The 22,329-nt window shown below is 32.7% G+C and overlaps 1 protein-coding gene across 1 annotated transcript in view; it reads left to right on the top strand.

Moving 5' to 3' along the window:
* The window catches only part of LRRIQ1 (leucine rich repeats and IQ motif containing 1), a gene marked incomplete at both ends in the record, with an annotated part of 116,888 nt that overhangs the window by 72,607 nt on the left and 21,952 nt on the right, over positions 1 to 22,329 (top strand). Inside the window, one exon of the mRNA XM_080610104.1 lies at positions 2,774 to 2,875. Within this exon, the coding sequence (XP_080466230.1) occupies positions 2,774 to 2,875 (102 nt within the window). The remainder of the gene's footprint in view (positions 1 to 2,773; positions 2,876 to 22,329) is intronic.

Here is a 22,329-nt window from a genome sequence, read left to right as displayed (position 1 = left end):
TAGAACTTGGTGGGAGGCTGGATTAAGGAAAGATGACATTTTAAAAATATTTTGGAAATATTTTAGTAGATCCACACAGGAAAAGAAGTGTGTAATTTCAGAAATTATTTTAAGTTAATCAAAAATAGTTTGGAAAGCCTCAGTTGCACTTTGTTGAAGTTTTAATTTTTTTTTTTTCATTTTGTTTTTGGTCTTCTATTGAAGGAAAACACTGACTTTGTGACTAGTATAAAGCTAGTTATATAGTACATATAGTAACAAGTATATAATAGAAGTCCTTTTATTAATACTAGTGTATAAACACTGAATGCTGCATGTTGGAAAAATTGCAATTAGAAAAAAATTTACTCTGAACATTTTTTTCCATGTGTAGTACATGTATGGCTATGTATTTCACAGCTATAGAAAATACAGTAATAATTCATACTTTACTTAAAATATTTTTTATAACTTTTATTACGTAAAATTTTGGGGAGAACTTTTAAAATATAATGTATTACTACTCAAGATTATTTTGGCCCAAATCTTACTGTGATCTAGTGCCTCAAACATTTGCTACCCTTAAGAACGCTAGGTTGTTACAAATTTATTTTTGAGTTGGGAAGCATGGCAATATAGGCCTACTTCATCCATCTGTGCAAAGAGAAAATATCTACAGACCTGGTAATCCAGTTTGTGAATAAAGTGATCCCATTATCAGAATCATTCTTATAATCTGCCTTTAAAACTAATGGAGCTAATCATTATTTATTGTGATTCTTGAGTTGTTTCATTGAATTTACAAATTGCATAGTAAAAGACGTTAAAATTACTTTAAATCTGATATCCTCTGGGTTAATCTGGAATAATCATCATACAACAAGATGAGAGATGTTCTACTAGACAATTTGAAGTAAGAAAGTGTAAGGTATCTCTGATTCTGTCTTGGGAAGAAGGCATGGCCTAAATTATTCCCTCCTGTGTTTTCCACGATTCCTTCATTAGTCAAGTTTTGCTACTTTGTACTTTGCTACTTTGCTTGCCACCATTAGAACATTCTGTCAACCAAATGCTGCTGCAGTGTCGGCTGACCAAGGATACTGTAACAATTTGATGTGTTTTATCAATGCGTTAAAAGTATCCACGCCCATTAAAGATCTTCACTTGGCTTGTTGTCTTGCTTGTGTCAAGAGAGCATTCTCCGAAAAAAAGTGGAGCTCCTAGTATGCCTTTATGTACCATTAGTTTATAACTGAAGCATCTTCTGCAAATACAGAGGTCTAGGCAAAAAACAACTTTGTAAATTGGGGTTAAACTGTGTCAGAAGTTGCCCATTGACTTAACAGGGCATTAGTATCCTTTATTTCTATAGATAAGGAAACAATGAAAAAGCTACTTACTTTGCTGCAGTATTCTAGATACTCCTACAAACTTTTTCAATAAACACCAGCCAGGCCTTGTAAAAAACTCAAAATGAAGTGTCAGATATAAATAGCCATGTAAATTTATTCTGCCTCAATGCTTTCTGAGTTTTTCAATTTCCTTTCTTTTCCTGCTCTATATCTTCTGGCAATGTCTCACATATTCATTTCTGTTACAGTTACACTCTTTGTGAAAATTTAGATTATTTCGTTGCTGTATGTACTTTCTTGCTATGTTCTGTTGCTGTTTTCCTTCTTTAATTTTATTAGTGTCTACCCTTTTCTGACACTTTGTAGTCACCTCTGTAGACAAATTTCTGCCTCATTGTTTCTCAGACATTCCTGAGAGTGTATTTGTCTGCTTTTGTTATTGTCTTCTTTTAACCATGAGAAACATATTTCTTTGATTTTTCCTTTGGCTTTCCATTACTTATAATATGCTCAGTGCCATAGCTTCACAACCCTATATATACTTTTGCTCATCATTATGTATCTGGTTTTGTTTCTACATTCTTCTAAATCCTTTTGGTTTTTTTCTTTTTTTTTAAAAAATAGCTGGTTTATTCTGTGCTGTGCGTAGAATTTTCACATTCTTTCTAACCTGCTGTTTCTCTTAAACTCCTACATTTCTTCTATGTCAAGCAAATAATTCTCCCTTCACATCAGAAATAATGCATGAAAATCACCTTTCCTGACTTGTGTGGTTTCACATTAGTTTAACTTTTGTTAATTAAACTTTGTATTTTTTCCAGTTTAGTAATACGTATTATCTAGATTTATACACAATTCTGTGCTCATCTTTGCTTCTTTGCAGAATTTTTGAAATAAAAGTTATGAAACTAAGTAAGAATTCATACGGTGGCATATAGATGAGTCTATAGACTTTTGAGTTTTTTTATTTCAGTAAGGATGGCACATGCAAGAAGGTTAGTTTATTATCTGCAGGTTTAGCCTCAAAAATAATCTGCCTCTTGTTAACATTTTTTAGGTGTAAATGACTTGATTTATACTGCTGAATAATTCTGAAATACAGCTTTTAGAAACAGTGCTCGGCATATATTCTGTCAATATTTCTGCTTTAATTTCAAGATTCAAAAGCATATTTTTTAAAATAGTTTCTGGAAATACATGCTTTAGAATTTAATTTGGAGATGATCTAGCTAAAAGATCAACAGTGTTGAAATCCTGTGAAATAGTGACTTCGATTCTCAGTTGCACATGTTCCTTTATTTTAGAAAGTGTAATCCTTTGTGAATATAAAACCTACTCTTAAAGGTATTTGCATTTATTAAGTGGCTAAAAGGTGAAAAACTGCTTGAAGGAATGAATGAGCCAGGTCTGACCTTTGATTTTAACTTGTTCTTGTCATCTAGACCCAGCTGTGAGACTGGCGTGGTTCAGAAACAATGAAAATAAACATCTCCATGTGAAACCACTGAGGAAGGCACAGCCTATAAATGCTGGTTACTTTGAAGGTATGAACAAGTATTTCATTTTATCTCTATGCATATAAGCATTTATATCTTGTAATGTGTTTTAAGCAAGCCTACTTGAAATGTAAAACAATATGCACAAATAGAAGTCAAGAGTTTAAGGTCCTTATCTGCTCCTGAATATCTCAAGTTACAGCAGTGAAACATTCCAATTTCTATTCATTGGGGAGGGTGAGGGTGCTCCTAGAGATTAATTCATAATAAACTGGTACATAGTTTATTTATTATTATTACATTTTCATCATAAAAATAATCACTATAAAAACATCAAAACATGTCAAAAAGATATAAAATGCAAAGCACTAAAACAAAATTTTCAAAATTAAATACCACTTCAAAATCTTTGTCTCATTGTCATCTTTTCTCAAGCTATCCATTAATTCGTGATAATCATTAACATGTTTTTAGGAAGGTACTTTCATAAATATTCTCTAAAACCCACTATTTGACAGAAGACAAGCAAAGAATCTCCAGCATGTAAATATAAAACTGACTTTCCAAAAGCTTTTAAATACTGTTTAGCTCCTTTACTGTTGAAATTAATTTTAAAACCCTCTTAGATTTCAGTATAATTAAAGCCAATTCTACTGAAAATATCCTTGTTCTAAGAAGCTGAATGTCTCTAGAGGCTTTTTTTTTTCACTGTTTTGATTACTTTTGCAACTCAGTGTGTTCAGAGAGTTGTCATCTCTGTCCTTCTATCTTTTCAAAGAAGTAGCTATATGCCGTCTGATTTATTTCCAAGCTTACAAAGTAAAATTAAAAATAATAATGTATTAATGTTCACTGAGTGAGAATAAAAATTAGAACCTGAGACAGGTGTGCAATCAATCTGAGTGTACCTAAACTGAATTTGGTCAGTTAACCTAACTGTATGAAAATCCAGATTTGTTTCACATTCATGAATACATGCTCAAATTTGGTTGGAAGCAACTCTTGGTGAATACTGAAGAGGAAAAATGTTTGCACTATTATTTTCCTTGGATCTAAGCATAAATTCACCTAGAATATAATCTGCATCTATGTGACTGATTTTATATTCCCAGTGTCTCATATCTGTTGCTGTGGCTATGCTTATAAGCCAGAGTGCATCATATACTGAAGAGAGCATGCTGACTGCCTACAAAACACTGGATGTCCTAAGCTTACAAGCGGTAGCATGAATGTTCAAAACCGTGTCAAGCTTGATCACAGGCTCAGTACCCTGAAGTCATAGGTTTATCCTAGCTTTTCTGCCATCAGTTTATCTGTTCCTGCCTGGAGATATTGGAAAAGCCAATGTATGCATTCTAAATATTAATGAAATTATTTTTTGAATACATGGAGAGAAGGTACCATAGCAGATAAGATATCAAAAGGCAAGCACTGTAGTGGCACTCTTGTTTATCTTTCATTTCAGGGACCACTGTATACCTTTGGCCAGCTAATAGATTTTTTATTTTTTTTCCATCTTTTACTGGTTGCTCACATGCAATCTGCTGATCCTTCAAGATGAGCAATACTCTTCTGTCGGATCAGAATATAAAATTCTCCTACCTGAGGCATTGCTACTGCAGATGGTATGGCTAGAAAAAACTAGGTTGTCAATTAGAAACCTGAGAGGAGCACAGATCATTTATTTATGTGTATGTGAGATACCATCAGACCAAACTAACAGTTTAAATTTAGAACTTGGTAACACTTTGCCTGTTACCTACTACAAAGCAAAGCACATGCATGATAATTTCAGCATTGTGTTATCAGTCATTTCTTCCCTCACTCACAGAAAAGCTTATTTCCCATTTCCCCTCTCTCACCTTTTGACCATTTCTTCTTCTTTTGCCTGGAATAGATTTCTTTGGGTCTGTTCTCAATGGGAGTTCTTTCTGTAACAAGAAGGTGGAATGTTTTCACTCTGTATCCATAAATCTTGTGGACACTGTATTTTAAGTCAAGAGAGAACACAGACCAGTCCATTGCATGGTAGAAATAAACTTCATTCAAGCCCTTTTACCTTCACAGATTGGTAGTCAATACTCTGGTAGAAAATCTGAACTCCAATCTATCTCCTTCATAAACCACTAAATAAATCACGAATAAAAAAAATAAATAAAAAAAAAGACATGTTCTAAATATTCCTGCTTTATTTCTTTAAATTGTGAAATGGGGGGAGAAGCCATAGCATCAACAGCAAGTACACATGTGTTGTCTGTTAAATGACAGAATAACTACTTTTGAAAGGGGATGCCCTCGGAAGTGAAACAATTAGAACAGTTTTAGATTTTCAAACTGGAACATGTCATGGTAGTGAATATTTAAGAGGTAATCTAGTTAAAAAGTAAGATGAATGTCTTTTGTCTTCACTGTGTCTTTAGCTTGTCTTTAAAAATAAAAATGAGACAAAAAGAAATAAAAAATAAGAGGTATAAAAATAAAGAGTGGAAAGGAGTAAGTTTAACGTGTGATGATTGTGTATTTCGGAGGCAAAGGTTATATTCTGCTGTAAATTGCTTTCTCATCTAAACTACTGCATCATACTGACAGTGTTGTATCCTGCAGCAACACTGCATCTGTAAAAGAATATCTAAACATAGTGAGGACATAGTGTTGATTCTATATTCAACTCTATTCTGGTTACAAAAGTTGTGATGAGCTAATATGTGAAATGTTGGTATCCGATTTTGAAAACCTGTGCATAACTTTAATCCCATGGGACAATTCACGTATCTAATCTGGCACACACATTGTAGGAAAATACTTTTTTAAAATTGGAGTGACATCATAAGATTTTATTACATTTTAGAAGAGTCTTATGCCTCACTCACTGATGTTATAAAAATCCCCAGAGGGGACCATGATTTCACATTTGTGTCACAATAACATACAGAAGTTAGTCAGAGACAAGCCCCTTTGCATTATATGCTTCATCAACAGCATGAGGAAACGTTCCGACAGAGAAGAATTTGCCATTTAAAAATACAAGCAGTATGTGAAGGCACAAACCATGGGAGCATAATTAAATGTGTATTAGTGTATATGTGTGTGTGTATATGTGTATCTGTCAATATGTATACATTGCATAGCACTTATGCTTTTTTGTTCCTGTATTTAGAAAGCAAAGTAAATGATGAACCATTACTCTCTGGTGTAATTTGTAGTATCAACGTGTGTTTTGTAATCCTAATGCCTTCTGTCTCGGTGCTGTTTCAATTTCTTTAAAATGAAGTTAATGCATGTGGTTATTATCTAATACAGTTTCATTAAAACTATTATTTAAATAAAAAATATTTTTGAATCATATATTATGACATTAACTTCAGTAGGTTATAAAGTGTAAATATGTGTTTACTGCTTCTCTTAAGAAACTGTAGCCTAATCAATAACCTGAAGGCTTAGAAAGAAGAAAGACTTAGAAAGAAAAACAGACCTGAAAGCCTGCCTTAGCCTACTTTCACTTCTGATGATTTGCTGGACGTTTCCTGGAATTATGTATACTACACTGTGGGGTTTTTTTTGTGTGATAGGTTTATGCTTCCAGCCTGGTTATTGAGTTTCAGTTATTATCAGTTGGTTGACAAACAAAATATGCCTGCTTACAATTTTAATGAACATTTTTTGAGATTCTTGTGTGTTTTGTAGATGGTGGCATTTCAAAAGATCTCAAAATTTTGGAAACATTGTAAGGATCACAGATAATTTTCAGCATTTCGTATTTTGCTGCAAAGCATAATTTTAGAAAGCTTTATGACTGCTTCTCCTCTTATCTGGAGGCTATTTCAGTTATTGATTTAACATAAAATAGTCTTGACTATTTTGGATAAAGTAGATCAGGAATTGGAGGAAGAATATACCGTTGACTACTCTTTTCTTCAGAAACTCCAATTAGTCTTGGCTGAACACGTAACAGAACATCTCTGTCACCAGTGGGTCTGTAATTACAGGGTCTGTAATTTCATTTACACAGAGGAAGAATACCTACTTCTCCAACCAGCAGTGTGAGTGCTGTGTCCCAGTACAGCGGCTCAGAACTAAAGAAGAAGCCCTGAGGCCTAGCACATTGTTTTGCTTTAGGAACAGTATGTATCTTTTGGGGTCCTCTTTAATCCATCTACCTCAACAATTTTGGTGAGTTATCCAAATAATTTCTGTTCAGAGGAATGGGAAGCTGGATTCCAATCTGTAGAGCAAATTGGGAAAAGACAGTATATCAGCTGAGCGTCCAGTCAAACTATCCCAAGTATTATTTGGATAAGATTATTTAACTTCTCAGAAATTCATAGACTATGCTCTAATTAGTTATGTAATTAGGTGATTTATTGCCACATATACTACATTTATTTTTAGTCATATCCATATCCATCAGTGCACATCAATACCATACACTTCCAAGGAGTAGAAACAATGCAGCTTCACCCAGGGATGTGCACAATGACCAATGCCAGGAAGTTTAACTGTATTAAAAATGCATTGGACTATGTTATCAAGATATGTTTACTCTAGTTTGGGAACCTGTAGTTCTAATTGGTAGTACTGTATTTCCTGTCATTTTATGCTCATTGGTGTCTAAACAAAACAATGGATATACTGCTAAGGCGAATTTCACCAATACAGATTTGATAATGAACAGATTATGCTTTCTCAGCTTTTAATTGCAGAAATATTTATTCATTTCTCTTTAAATTGTCAGTAGGAATAACATTTCTTTTTCATACTGGAACAAGAACAAGGTAAAATGATCTTGTGATTATGTAATATGATTGGAAGATAAATATCAAGGATCCATTTAAAATCATCTGTTTTCTAGCTTTCTGATAGCTAACAATTATGAAACTCCTTGTAGTCTCAAGTGGAAAATGTTGCAGAACATCCTTATAGATTATTATTACTAGTGCTAATTAAAAATCTGAACTTGAGACTTTGGAAAGTGGTAATTTAAGATTATCTTTGAGTTAAATATGTGAGCTCATTAAAACATTGTTACATAGTGATCAACATAGTTTTTTAGGTATTCTGTGTTAGAAAATATGAATGAAGTGAAGAAAAAGTATATATGGCAATTAAATAGAACTTGTATTGCTTCAAGTCACTGATGTTTTAAAATATCTGCATGAGAGTTCAGTGAGTTCTAAGAGTGGAATGCTAATATTCATCTTTTTTTGTACTTTAAGTATTTTTTGTGTGTTATTAAAGAATATTTAAAAATGCATTGAACTACAGCTATTAATTTGTGTTAGCTATTTTTGTATTTTAAAAATTGGCTATTTTCAATGGAAAAATATAAATGGCGTCAACTCCAAGGAAGTGCATTGTTTGTACACATCCATTTATAAATTAAGTCATCTTTTATTGAGCTGTGGTCTGAAAAGGATTAACGAACACATTCTAAATCTGGCCTTGCTGCAATTATACTCTGAATTGCCATTTTTACAGTTAAATTTAGTTATTACACATCTCCCATGCTTTAAATTTGTATGCCACATTAAAGAAGCAGTTTCTAAACCATAAAGCACTGACAAAAATGACATAATAATGCATTTCCAGAGAATGCAAGATCTGTCCCGAAACATGATGAAAATGCATTACAGAAACCTGTAGTGTGGAAGGGAATCTTTTTAAAATCAGAATTCTATGGCTTTGTTTCTTATTATTTAGTTTGAGCTCATGCAACAGAACTCTCTCATTGAAATCTTTTCTCATTTTAAGGAATTAATGGCTCTCCACCAGCCCTTTAACATGTAAAATGAGTAGGTTACTTGTGTCCAGTACATCCAAAAAGAGCCAGGTTAAAATAAACATAAGGAGTTGGATATCTTGGAAAAAATCTGTCATGGGTTTGGGTTAATCATCTCCAGAAGAAATTCAACCTGATGCCTGAAATGTAAGACTTCTTGGAGAAAGCAGTAAAGCCTGAGGCAGTGTTGATCTGAAGGAGTGCTCTCCATGGGTCAGAGCTGCTCTGCTGGCAGAGTGCAAACCCAGTTCACAACAGCGGTACACTGAAAAGTTGTAAAAGACTGCAGGGGCCTTACAGTGCACACAGTCAAGCTTCGGTTACATAGTCCTAGTGGCCCAGTTTCTTATTTGAAAATAAAACTAAAAAATAAAACCTGTGCCTAATTTTCTAGCCTCCTGTCCATCAATGACAGTGTAGGATTTTTTCAGTATTCATGCAATGAAGGAATCCTGAAATTATCGTATATGTTAAAAGATAAATATGTAAAACATCATTTATGTGTGCTTATGCAGTGCACTTCAGTGTCTGAATATTTGTAAATTATCTACACATATAATGTTTATATTAATATTTTTGTTTTTCACATTCATTTAAAAAAAAATAATTAAAAAATCTATTTGCCAGAACAGGAGGTACTTGCCATAGATGCATACTTAATATTATGAATTCTCAGTGTGATTCTAGTCTTCAGGGTTTCTGTATTCATAGAATAGAATTAAAGGTTTCTAACCACATATTTCACCTGCCTGTGTATTATCTCTTTGTTCCTGTCTCCACTATTTTGCAGACTCTTGTAATTTGTGGTGGTATAAGGACTTTATTAGTACATCAGACTTAAATGCGGTCTCTAGGCTAGAGAGAGTGTTTGCTCCAACAAACTTCCAAAACTTGGATTTTATACAATGTGTAGGCTGTTACCTGTGATTCTGTAGCATAGTAGTTTACCAATCTTTAGCCTAAAGTAACTGAGCATAAAAAAAAAAAAAAGAAAAAAAAAGTCTTTCTGCTTTTTTTTGATAATAACTACCCAATGATGACATCAGTGGAAATGGGATTTCACCCAAAATGTCATCAGAGGTTGAAGACTATGTTATCTCATTATTGAATAAGGTAACACAATTATTCAGATAGTTTTATTTGTATCTTCTAAGATTCTATGTCTCTTTCTTTCCGCCTTTCCTTGGCATTTTATGTCCAAAAGCTAGTTAGTGTAGATATCTGCATCTCAGCCAATGTATATGTAAACAAGTTGACTCCACATTCAGATCCACAGCTTTTAATACTGCATAAGGCAATCATTTTGGATTAATAGATCCCTGAGTACTGAAGCATTTCAAATCCTTTTTCATTTGACCATTCAGTGACCTGATAACTATTTCCTGTCCCTAAGTAAGGTTGTGACCCAGGTCTTAGAATGCAAAAGACAGATAATTTTAGCAACAAGTTAAATCCAAAAGGATTTGGTTGGAGGGGGTAAGGAAGAATAGGTTTGGCTAAATTCCTCTAAATAAAGCGTTACAGCACTTGGCTTTTAGTTAAAAGTAGTTGTTGAATTTGTTGCTATCTGTTTGGATGGTTGGGGACTGTAGCCAGTATTGGGATGGTTTCTTCTGCTGTTACTGAACTGTACCCAGTGTTCTTTTTACACTTCAACAAACCGATTTCTAATGAAGTGGTCATTAAAAGTTCATTTTAAGATATATTCCAAGAATTTTCCAAAGCAACTGGTTCAAGCATTAGAATCATATTGCTATGCAAATTATATTTTAACATAGGGCACAGAAAGTGTATGGTTTGTGTCTGTAAAAGTGTCATGAATGTTGCATTACACAAATGTTCATCTTGCAAAAGAATTTCCATTTGGTATGAAGCTATGAACAAGGAATATAAGGTATTCTTAGAAATATTTTATAGGTACAAATCTTGTTTCACTTGGCAACATGATACATTTTAAATCCTAATTAAAGAAACATTTCCTTTAGATATACAGTTTAGTAGCAATACCTCTGCATATTTTAAGTACTTTCAGAGGTGAATTAAAGGAAGGCCTTCACTACAGAGCTTTTCATTGATTTGAAACTGTAATTGATTAAAGTTTCTTATGAAGGAATTATTTTTTCCTATTCTGTAATGGTACTTATAGTGTAATGGAGAATTAATACTATTAATGAGATCAGAGATCTACTGCGTTACAAAAAGGCCATTTTCATGTGTTTAATGTTCAACACACATTTAAGTCTCATTTTTTTCATTAATAATGTGGTTTAGATACATAATATCTGCTGGTATTGTGCAATTTTTTTTCATGCAGAACATTACAAGAAGACTTTAAAATTGAAATCTAGGTATTAAAATTTTTCTGCTGTTCAGTACTGACTCTTATAGCAAAGCTCTATACCTTTTACAAATTTCATGTGATCTATAAGATCTATGTGTGATAGACTTAATTTTACAAGGAAATGCAATTAACTCAAATATTCTAAAAAACATGTACAATTATGCAGTGATACCTGAGTAACTTTTATGTAACACTTCATATGTTATTTCTATAATGTACACCTTCCAACTTCATAACTTTACAGTTCAATTCTTATCACATGCAATACAGAAACGTGTTAGCAGTTTTTTGAAATTTGAATATATGTTTGTGATGTTTTGAAGTATGCACTGCAGATATTTTATCTGGCTTATGCATATAAAAAGGGTAGAAATACTGATTTTTCCAGTTACTTTCAGGTATATATATGTATGTATTTTTTTCTCATATTCCTGAGAAAGGTTGTGTACAGAGATAATATTTTTAAATAAAATTTTGTTTGCATGGTAAGCTAGAATAGTTCTTCTTGTGCATGTTTATTGCCAGGTTAATTAACCCAACATGGTTATAATTTCATAAATTACTACTTTTATAGAATCCTATAGATAACCCAGCCCAGGTACCGAGATAAAGAAATACAAGTGGCCAGCCAAAAGAACAACTTCATTTCACTTTCACAATCATTATTAAACAAGAAGATTATGAATAACTTTATTTTTTTTAATGGTTTCTAAATGCAGATTAAGTATCAGGCTAAGAAATATATAAGAAATTGACTGTGGAATCTCATTTTCCTAAAACATTTGCATGCTTTTTTTTGTGAATAAGCAGCAAGCTCAGTAGTTTCCAGTTTATGAATAGACCAGAGGTATCTTTGTCAAAAATAAAATTAACTTTTTTAAAAGGAGGAATTTAAACATTAATGTGTATTTCAAAGTTAAACTTACTGAGAATTTGCTTTAATAGCTGATGTACATCTTGTAAGTGAGAAATTAGAAGTGAATGAAAAAAGAAAGGAAGCTATGTGCTACTAAGGCAGAAAGTTCTGATTTAACCTACCAATGACCTGACTTTGTTTGTTCAGATGACAGTTCTAAAAGTGTGCAGAGAATATTCCCTTTTAATACAGTTATTTGCCGCGAGCTGTGACCTCACTGCCTGTCAGGGAGCAGGTCTGAATTGGCCCTTTCTCTGATATCGTGACATTGCTTCTGTTGCCTCGATTGTGACCTCTGATTGCATGATACCCCTGAGAGTTCCATTTAATAAGCGTGACTCCTGACTCTTAGCCAGGTCTGCCTTCTTAGGTTTTGTCAGACTCTACTTGTAGTCTGGTCTACATATGCTAAAACACTGCATAGGCTGTCATCATACTATGTGAGTTGTGTGCGTTGTATTTAAAATTCTCTTTCAAACATATTTCATTTATTGCAAACAGAAATATTTATAGAAGCTTACTTGGAATAAATTATTAAAGTTGCTACTTCCACAATTATGGCTGCTCAGGATTTTTGGTTTTTTACCTTTGTACAAATAGTTACTATTATTGCACTATATTACTAAGAATGCATGTTATCCCTGCATCATACTAATTCCTTACTTTGAAATTTGTTTTATTTCCCCTATGAGAGTGTTATGTGTTTCTATGACTTCCCATCAATAATATGTTTGTTATAGAATTAGTAGGGGCAAATTCTCTTTTTTCATTGCACATCTAATACGGTTACACAAGGAGACAGTACTGATGAGCACCCAGAGCGCTGAGATGTAGTTATTCAGGACTAGTCAGGTGAAAGCTGAAGAATCTGTTTGGAATCCAGAAGGTGAGTAGAACTATGACTTATTAAATATCATTGAAAATTAGATATCTTGGGTTTAGTGATTACTTTGCTACATCAATGCATTCTCTCCTGTTTTCATCCTTTTCTAGCCAGAATCCTGAAGGAGAGTCTATTCAGAGATCTCGCTGCCTTGAAGGTGATGATCCTATTCAGACATTTCTGCAGTTCTAGTATCCCTTGATGCATCTACTGAACCAGAATACGGAAAAGTTCAAAGATTTGGAAAAGAGTTTCAAGAACCGTGGTACAATTTACAGACAAGTTTTTGTATTTACTTATATAAGTTTTAGTATTATTGAATATACATATACCTTTTTCTAGCCTCTGTATCAATACCTCTAACATACTACCTCTAATCAACGTAGTTTTTCAGAAAAGCAGAAAAATCTTGCTGAACAAAATAATGCTTTGTTCTCACTTTTGTAGTAAAATGAAAAAAAAGTCTGTAAATATTACAGTTTCATGTCATATTTCTCTATTTCTTCAACTGTTCATTTCTTCAACTCTGTTCACCTTTTCACTCAGATTATTTTGTGTTAAAATTGCTATATCTTGTATGAAAATGAAACTATGTTAGAATGTCTTGTATAAAACAAGTTCTCTGATATAAGGCAAAAAGCAGGTATTTTCTTACTGCATTCAAATTTGGCAATGAAATGCTGTTTGTTCTTCATGACAGTGACTATTACAGTGGAAGTAAAATCTTGGTTTGGACAGTTAATCTTATTATTTTATTTTTTTTATCTTTTTGACAAATTCCTGTGTAAAATAATCCAATTTTAATAGCCTAATTTAGTAAACCACATAATATCTGTTTCCTTCTTCTGGACTAAAGAGTATAAGGTTATCTACTGAAGTTCCTTGGTCTGAAGTGAGAGTTTGCTTACCTAATTGGAATTTATGGGATTTCTTTTCATTCTGCATCAGACCTGAATGCTCTATAAGTGCTATTTATAAGCTATTTATTTGCAGGAGCTTAGATAATTGGCTGCAAAAAAGCCAAGTTAGGAATGGGCAATTATTTTGGCTGTTGTAAGGCAACAGGTAAAACAAATCACACTTTTAAGTTAATTAGTTATGGCTGTCTTGAAAGCTATTGCAAATCAGAATACACGAGGCAAATTCATCTATTCAGAATCATTGTGGCCTTTAGCTTATTCCCTCCTTTTCAAATGAATTTTATGTATATGTATGTAGAAACATACATGCATATGTCAGTGAGTTGGGGAGTTTAGTAGCAAACTTAGCTGAAAAGTTTAATTAAAAAAAAAACCCTAATTTAAAAATGCCTAGTCTAAGAATAAAATATTTACAGTCAAGCTTAAGGAAGATTAAATTATGTTTGGTAATGGAACAGAGTTTTTTGTTTTCTTCATTTTCTCATTAAAAAAAAGAATTTGAATGAAGGTCTAAACAAAATTCTATAGAAGAACAGGAGGAGTCGGGGCTAATTTATTCCCTTTTCATCTCTAATTTCTTCATTCAGTAAGGTAAATCATTCAAACCTCTGCATGGATAGAAAAAACCTGTCATTGTAACTACAACTGATCTAACATCAACATCATCAAGTCAATTCAATTACTGTGGGGCTGAATACTCTTGAATATGTGTTGATTTTTCTAAAATTATGTACTTATTTTAATTATTGCATTTTTCATGTGTTTACAAGCTGAAAATCTCAGTCCAAATAATCAAGAAATTTATTTTAAGAATCTATAAAAATGCTAAGTGCTTTGAGGCGTACGAATTAAGAATTAACCTGGAGCAACTTGTAAGCAAATTGTGGCTTGGGGTTTTTTGATTCTGGTTCTGGTTTTGGTTTTGTTTTGGTTTTTTTTTTACCTGGAATTCCTTTGTTGTTTAGTTGGGTTTTTTGGTTGGGTTTTTTTTTAATATTTAGATAGATCCATAAGACACTGAAATTTTATATTGTTATTTTCTTCCATGATGTATAAACCAATTAAGTATAACTCAATAAGAAGAATTAGTACTTTAATGTCTATATTTATTTATAGTCACTCATAAATTAATCTGGGTATAAATATATAAGAATTGTACACACTTGGGGATTAACTCACCTTAGATGTAGAGTCTTAAGAAAAAGAACCATGTCTATGTGAGAATTTTTTTCCATTTAATTCAATGAGCATTAAATCAAGCCTTGTTTATACAACATTTGGCATAATGACAGGCCTGATCTTCAGTGGTACCTCTGGGTTTTACTGTAAAGTAAATTAAACAGGAGCCTTGCACTTTGTGTAGACTTTCTGTGTATATTTGAAAACCTAGAGTAGTTTGCTGCTATGCATTACTGCACTGACAAAACTGTGATTTGTTGTCACAATATGTTCATCAAATACAAACAGGTACAGATATTTAAAGTTAGCATCCTAAAGTAAGCCAGAAATAGTTTCACCCATGCAAAATAAAACCTTTTAAATTGAAATTTATATGTTCATAATAGATAACCAATTCATAGGTATTCATAACTGAACTACATATTGATGTTAATACAATAATTTCATTATTTGACTTTCAGTGTTATTCTGCATTGATAAATACCAATCACATATGGTGTACATCATGTGTATTGATGAACATGAGTTCTTATAAACAAGTCCGTATATTATTCAGATAACTATCTAGAAAAAATGTTTATTCACAAGAGTAAACATAACAAAGATTTTTTTTAATGTACATTCCAAAGCTGTGATACAAAATTACTTATTTTAATTACTTATAAAAATGATGACTATTAATGTGGTGTAAGTCAGCTTTACTGATTAACTTCATGCTGCTCCTGAGTAATGACTTTTTTTTTTTTAATACTTAGCATATGTATCTTAGTTTTTTGTTTTGAAATAATCTTTTATTGGGTTTGGTAAGTCTTTTTTTTGTCCCTTTCTTGTACTTTTAAGTCCTTCAGTACAAACAAAACCTACCTTAATAGTTGTCACACTCAATAAAATTTATTGTATTTTGTATTTTCTGTCCTCCTGACAAGGGGCAACATTGTAGTTAGACCTCCTGTGCCCTTACATAGTTTTCTTTTGTATTTGTTTTTTTGAAAATTCCTTTAGAAGATCTGATGTTGTAAATCAGTTTGCTTGGTTTATTGAATTTAGAGAAGGGTATTCCTCTGGCTTGGACTCTGTATGAAGTGATAATCTTTTCTTGTTTGGGATTAGTGTTTCTTTACTGAACAACTAAACACTTCTGTTCAAGTTCTTAATTGTTTCTGTCAGATAACCTTAAGAACTCGGTATGTATAGAAATAAAATCTATCAAAAAACTTTGTAAAAAAATTGGTTTGATACCATGCATCTCGTAATTTTCTCCTGAGCAATATAAAACCTATTCCTCTGTTCAGTAGAGAGCATCCATCATTAGAGGTTTATTGATTCCCAAAGATTCTGAGAAAAAATAGACATAGAGTCTGTACTAGGCAGATTTGCGGGATAAGACAAATTATGTGAGAAGGTAGGAGGTAAGGATAAACAAAATAGGCTCAGTATACTTTCATTTTATTTTTTCCTTACACTTACTAATAGATGACTGAGCATGGAAACGACATATTATTTCAAAATATTTTTTACTCCTCCTTGATTTCTTTGGTTCTTCAAGGGCCTTGACTGTCCAAAGATCTCTGAGTAACTCTTGGCTGTATTCCAAATTTGCTTCTCAGGTTTGGTTTTGAAGGGGTTTTTTGTGTTGTTTTTGTTTTTGTTTTTTTTTTTTTAAGAAAGAAACAACTTAATTTTTCATATATGAAGCTGTTTCATGTTGTTTCCCAACCTATACATAAAACAAGTCTGCCCTTGGGTGGCTGGACTGAGAAATGTTAATGTTCTTTTTAGTTGTAGTGCAGCTTCCACCTGTTTGAGTTTGGGGAACCTGAGGAAGCCATGTGTGTGTCTGTGTGCATAGGTAGATGCCGATACTTAAATTTTTTATATATATATATATATATATTCTACATCCTATCATTTGTCACTTGTTATATTTTTATTCCTGAGTAAAATACAGTCGGTATTGACTTTTACCACAGCATTAATCCAATAAAAAATTTCTCACTATCCTAATAGTAATGCTGTTTATTATATTATTACCACAATGTGCAAGTCCAGCATGATGGGGCTGAAAAGTCTAATGCTGGGGTGCCTTCAATACTTGTGTTAGTACAAACAAAAATACCCAGAACAGCTGATACATGGCGTCAGTATCTATATAGCTATATAATGCTATATAGCATTTAATCAAAAATTTAATAAATGCAAAATCCTAGACTTAGTCACCAGAGCTCGATATTTGCATTTCCAGTCTTGGAAGGTTTCAGAGAAAATAGAATCTGAAACTTTCCAAATGTTTGTGCAGCTTATTCTTCTGCATTTTCTTCTGCTTTTCTTCTGCTCTTCTATGGTGAAGAAAATCACATGGGCTTTGTCATTCACTGAGATTAAAACAAATAACCATAACTATATTTTTAATTCCACTATTAAATGACTGCTGTAGCATTCTGAAGAAATAAACCATTTTTTTTCTGAATATTTCATGGATACAAATGTGTTTGAACAGTAGTCTACATAACTAAGCAAAATAGTTTAAATTGTACAAAATTAACGAGTTCAATCAAATGGCAGAATATTGTTTTGGTTTCCAGCTTCTTAAAAAAAAAAATATATATATATAATATATTATATACATTATATATATTTTTATATATGTATATATATAAAAATAATTATTTGGTGAATAGGGAATCTCATCTTTATTAGAGTGTGGACCTGTATTAAAGCAGTTCACTAATGTTCCTTTTTCTTGTTTTTCCCATCTCTATGTCTTTCTAATTGACTTGAGCAACCTAGTCTTGCATTATTAATGTTATTAGCCCTCCTCTATTCAATCCCTAAATCTTCTTCTGTATGGATCTTAAAGTTCCTATACCAAGATCCACTGCCCGAATCAGATCAGAACAGTCATAAATTAGCAAAAAATTAAATCAGCAATTACCTTTGTGGCAGCTTCCTGTCTGCACCTCAGATGTAATATTTCTTTAGATTTATAGGTCAGTTCTGAAAGGTTTTATATATATATATATATATATATCTTAGGAAATGTCATTATATTAAACTGATATTGTTCTGAAGGAAGTTATAGAAGATAAATGAGAAACTGTGTTTAATGTAAATGGAATACAGAAAGTGGTGACAGCCCATAAAATTTGCAAAAGTTGGATAAATTGGAGGGAACAGTGTTTAATGCTGCCTTGAAGTCAGTGCCAGGAAAGTGAAGCTTACGAAGTAATTCAAAATTCAAAAAAGGGAAATGAATCATGTTCATAAGAAGAGTAAAAGACATAAGCAGTTTAAGATGAATTAGTTGTTTGCAATATATTTGTGTGATCAGATGGCTGCAATGGAAGAGACTGATTAATCTGGAAATACTGGAAGAACCTCATTGACACTGTTGTGGTATGAAGAGAGAAATAACATTAAATAAGTTGTCTTAAAAGTACACCATTGAAGACTATGTAAGACTGGGATTTGCCTCAGTGTGGGGAAAAGAGCAAATTTAGCATAAAAAATAAGCTAAGTATAAATACTAATTGCTACTGATAAATAGTAGGGGTGGAGTATTCTGCAGAGGCAGGAACAAATAGCAAAATGGAAAATAATGTGTGGGAAGGCCCAAGTTTGAAACCATGTTTTCCTTGAATTCAGAAGCTGAAATTTGTGCAGTTTCAGTGGTTTAGGAATCTCAGTGAAAGTGTTCAGCTTTTGCATAATCAAATAAGACATCAAAGAAATAAGGCAGAAAGCAAAGTCTGAAATATGGTAACCACTGAAGCTGAACGAACTATGTGAATGAAGCTTTATTACTGGTGTTAATCACCCAGAGATAGAGCAGAGTGTAAAAGACAGCAAAAATTAGAAATTAAAACAGGGAGAAAAAGGACAGCCAAAATAAAGACTTAAAGTTAACTTAAAGACATAAAGTGTTAACTGAGGTTGTGGTGGGGATCTGGAGTCAGTGAAGGAAGAATGATGTGAGGGTGAGGTCAAGGACAGTTGTGGTGAAAGGAGATGATTACAATAGCAGATGAAGAGATAGACAAGAGAAGAAGGTTTGCAGATGGAATAGTAATATAGTAGACCTTATTTATAGTCTGAAAAAATCTGAAATACCTGGTAAAAAGAGACACAAGTTTGGGGGGGGGGGAGGGAAGGGGAAGGGGAAGGGGAAAGGGAAAAACCCCTCAGAATTTTATTTTTTTTAATTTCATTATTTGCTTTTCTATTTTCCAAAAGACGTGCTTTTTTGAGTTATTCAAAATTCCCTGTTCAAAACTCTCTGTGATGTAATTGATAAGGCATTTTTAAGCATCAAGAAATTTTGTAGGTCTTAACCTCTGAGTGGTATTCTTGTGAGAAAAATCTATTTCCAGTTTTATTCAGCTGTGAACTCACTCAGACACCACTATAAATATTTTTATTTGATTCATTCTGGTCCTAGAGATGGAAGTTGATTTAGTCAAAAGTTACTCAGATGAAGAAGTTTCATCTACAATTACCTAATCTGTGCAGTGTAGCTATGTTATAAACAAGTTTCTTTGGGTTTAAGGCAGAAATGTATGTGTTTCACTGTTTGAAAATTCCAGACTTGAACTGTAGGTAAACAGTGCCTGAAGATACTGTAATTTTAAGTGAAAAGAATTCATGTCAATTACTGCCCCATAATACTAACAGCTGCCTGGAAGTCATATATATTGTTAAAATAGATGTATTCACTGAATACCTGTGAATATGCTAAAGACCACTCTGAATACCATTCGTTTTCCAAAACCATGGCAGCATGTAGAGTACATTTGGGCATGCAGTGATTGTTATGTAATGCTTAGGTGTATTTAATGTCTTCTGACAAGTAGACTTCTGACACGTGTCAAGGTTTTTCTGGAAGTGAAGAAATTCCTCTCATTTCTCTTACATTCTCTGTAAGTTTCTGGATGGTTTTGGGAGTGGAGGGGGGGGTGTGTTGTTATGGAGTTTTTATTATTCATAGAATCATAGAATAGTTAGGGTTGGAAAGTACCTTAAGATCATCTAGTTCCAACATTCCTGCCATGAGCAGGGACACCTTACTCTAAACATTTTCCTGTCTGTTTCCAAAGTTTTTAGTTCCTTGCCTTGATAGCAATGTGATTACTTACATTCTTGCTTTCTGTGATTCATGTATTATACAGATTATGACAGAAATAATGCTGGTTTATTTATTGACTGACATATGCAGAAAATGTGATAAAATTTTGGATTTTAGGTTGAAGATTTCAAGATTATTTATTAATGTGTATTTTAACATAACTTTATAGAAGACATGAGAAATTACGAAAATTCTCATAGGTTATATATAATTTTAATTTTAATTCAGAATAATATTTTTCCATAGTTTGTAGAGCCATGCACACTCACATGCACATGCCCTAATATACATTGCTGGCCAGTAATGTATGCCAGAAAGCTAACAGATAAGAAAAGTGTCAATGTATTAATAGCGTAGGCTTTAATTTTTATAACCAAACCCAGCTACTTAATTCTTATATTAAAAGCACCATTTCCAGAATACATATTGAGAAAATTAGCTCTGCTCACAGATTTTTATATTATGGGAGGAATGCTGAAGAAATTCCAAGCCCTTCTTTCACATTCTGTACCTTAGTTTTCTTAATCTGTTACTTATTTGTATTGTACTCTGTATGAAACAAGTTTTTAAGTTACTTAAATCACTCTCTAAACACAAACTTCAACTGTGAAAAGTTGGATACAGTGCAGACTTCTCCACACATTTCTCTGTTTCAAAAAATGTGACATAATAAAGTTAGATCTTTTATCTTCCCATCACCAACAAATAAATTTATTAAAAAAAAAAAAAAATCACCGTGTTCAATCAAGTTCTTCAGCATTCTCTAGAATATAAATTGACAGAGTTGAGTAGCTAACTGAGATTTACAAGAACCAGGATCATTTTTTTCTGGGCATAGAATATGAAAACTTAAATGCAGAATCTGAAAGATCACCCTGAATGTGAACATTGTGTAACCATCTTCCTTTTTTTATGTATACTTGCTTGCTGTTAAGAACACTTGCCCTCCACTGGGGAACATGGATATGAGGTACTCCTTAGACAGTGGGAAACAGGTTTCAGGTACTCCTTTGTGTGGTGAGGTTTGAATCTCCAGCTTCCACGTGCAAAGCTATTCTTTTTTGGTGTATTTCAGTCCTTTTTTTAAAGCTGACTGCTACAGCTAAGGGCACAAGATGCATCAGTCTTGAAGAAAATTCTCTCTAGAATTTAGGTCACTTCATCAGAACTAGTTCACAGATTTAACCCTTCTCCTTTAACTCATGTAATGGATTATTCAGAGATTGTCTAAAGTGCATAAGTAGCATCCATATTTTAAACTGAACGTGGGTTGACTGTCTCAAAGCATGCCCAGCAAATAAATAGATGTTTTATGGAGATGGAGGATGACATTTTTCTAGATCCCAAAGTTCAGGTTCTTACAGATTTTCATGGTGATTTGGGGGTTCAATTCCAAGGACGTTTCATGTGCTTCTGAATAAATTCTGTTGTCTTAGATGCACAGATTCTGTAGAAAAATGGCAGTAGGTGCCTCTGAAAGCTGCACTGGATCTGGCCTGAGTACGTGTGTATATGACTAATTGGCAACACCTAAAAATCATTGCTGTATTAATGCCAAGCGTAAGACTATTCCAATCTTAAATTATTAATGTGTGTGTCATGTTAAAAAAAAAAAAAAAAAAAAAAAAAAACATGAAAAGTCAAAAAGATTGAAAGCTTAGAAGTGATAATATAATGAGGGTATGATGCTTTAAATACCTCTGCTATTTAAATAATTTGGGTTTTGACAAAGTTGTGCCTTCTTTGATCTATTGCTTTTTTCTTTGATACTCTAAGGGTTGTCTGGGCTTAACAATTAAAGATTATAGGTCTGATCCATTTCAAAGATGCAGAATGCTTACTGCTCTTAACTGTGGAATTTGTGAATGTTAGTACTTCTACAAAATCAGGTCCAGGTTTTTTAAAAAACCCAGAGCCCTAATTTAAGAAAGATATCAAGCAAATGCATGTTAATGATACTGATATGCCAAATCCTCAAACACATGATTTTCATAAGTGAAGAAAAGTGATTATTCTATAGTTTAATTCATAACATAACATTTTTTCATAAGAATTAAAAGGAGAGATGTTGCTATTAAAAAGTAAGAATATGGGTGTGTTCCAAATAAGAAAATAGAATACAGACTTCTGCAGCGTTATTAAACAAATTATTGACAGTATCTGCCTATTTGAGAAAAAAACAACACTATTAACACTAACATGGAACAAGAATACTCCATTTCCTAGTATATATCATTTTAAGAAAGAAAACCAATTCAGTACTCTGTGCACTTTTATCTTGTCCCTTTCTTGTTTGAATAATGATTCAATAATTAACATGCAAAATAAATAAAAAAAAATTTAAAATAAAATTTTGTTAAATAAATCC

Source organism: Psittacula echo (assembly GCF_963264785.1).
Source record: "Psittacula echo genome assembly, chromosome: 1".
NCBI lineage: Eukaryota > Metazoa > Chordata > Aves > Psittaciformes > Psittacidae > Psittacula > Psittacula echo.
Note: the sequence above shows the minus strand (reverse complement) of the source record. Positions and strands in the feature narration are given on the sequence as shown.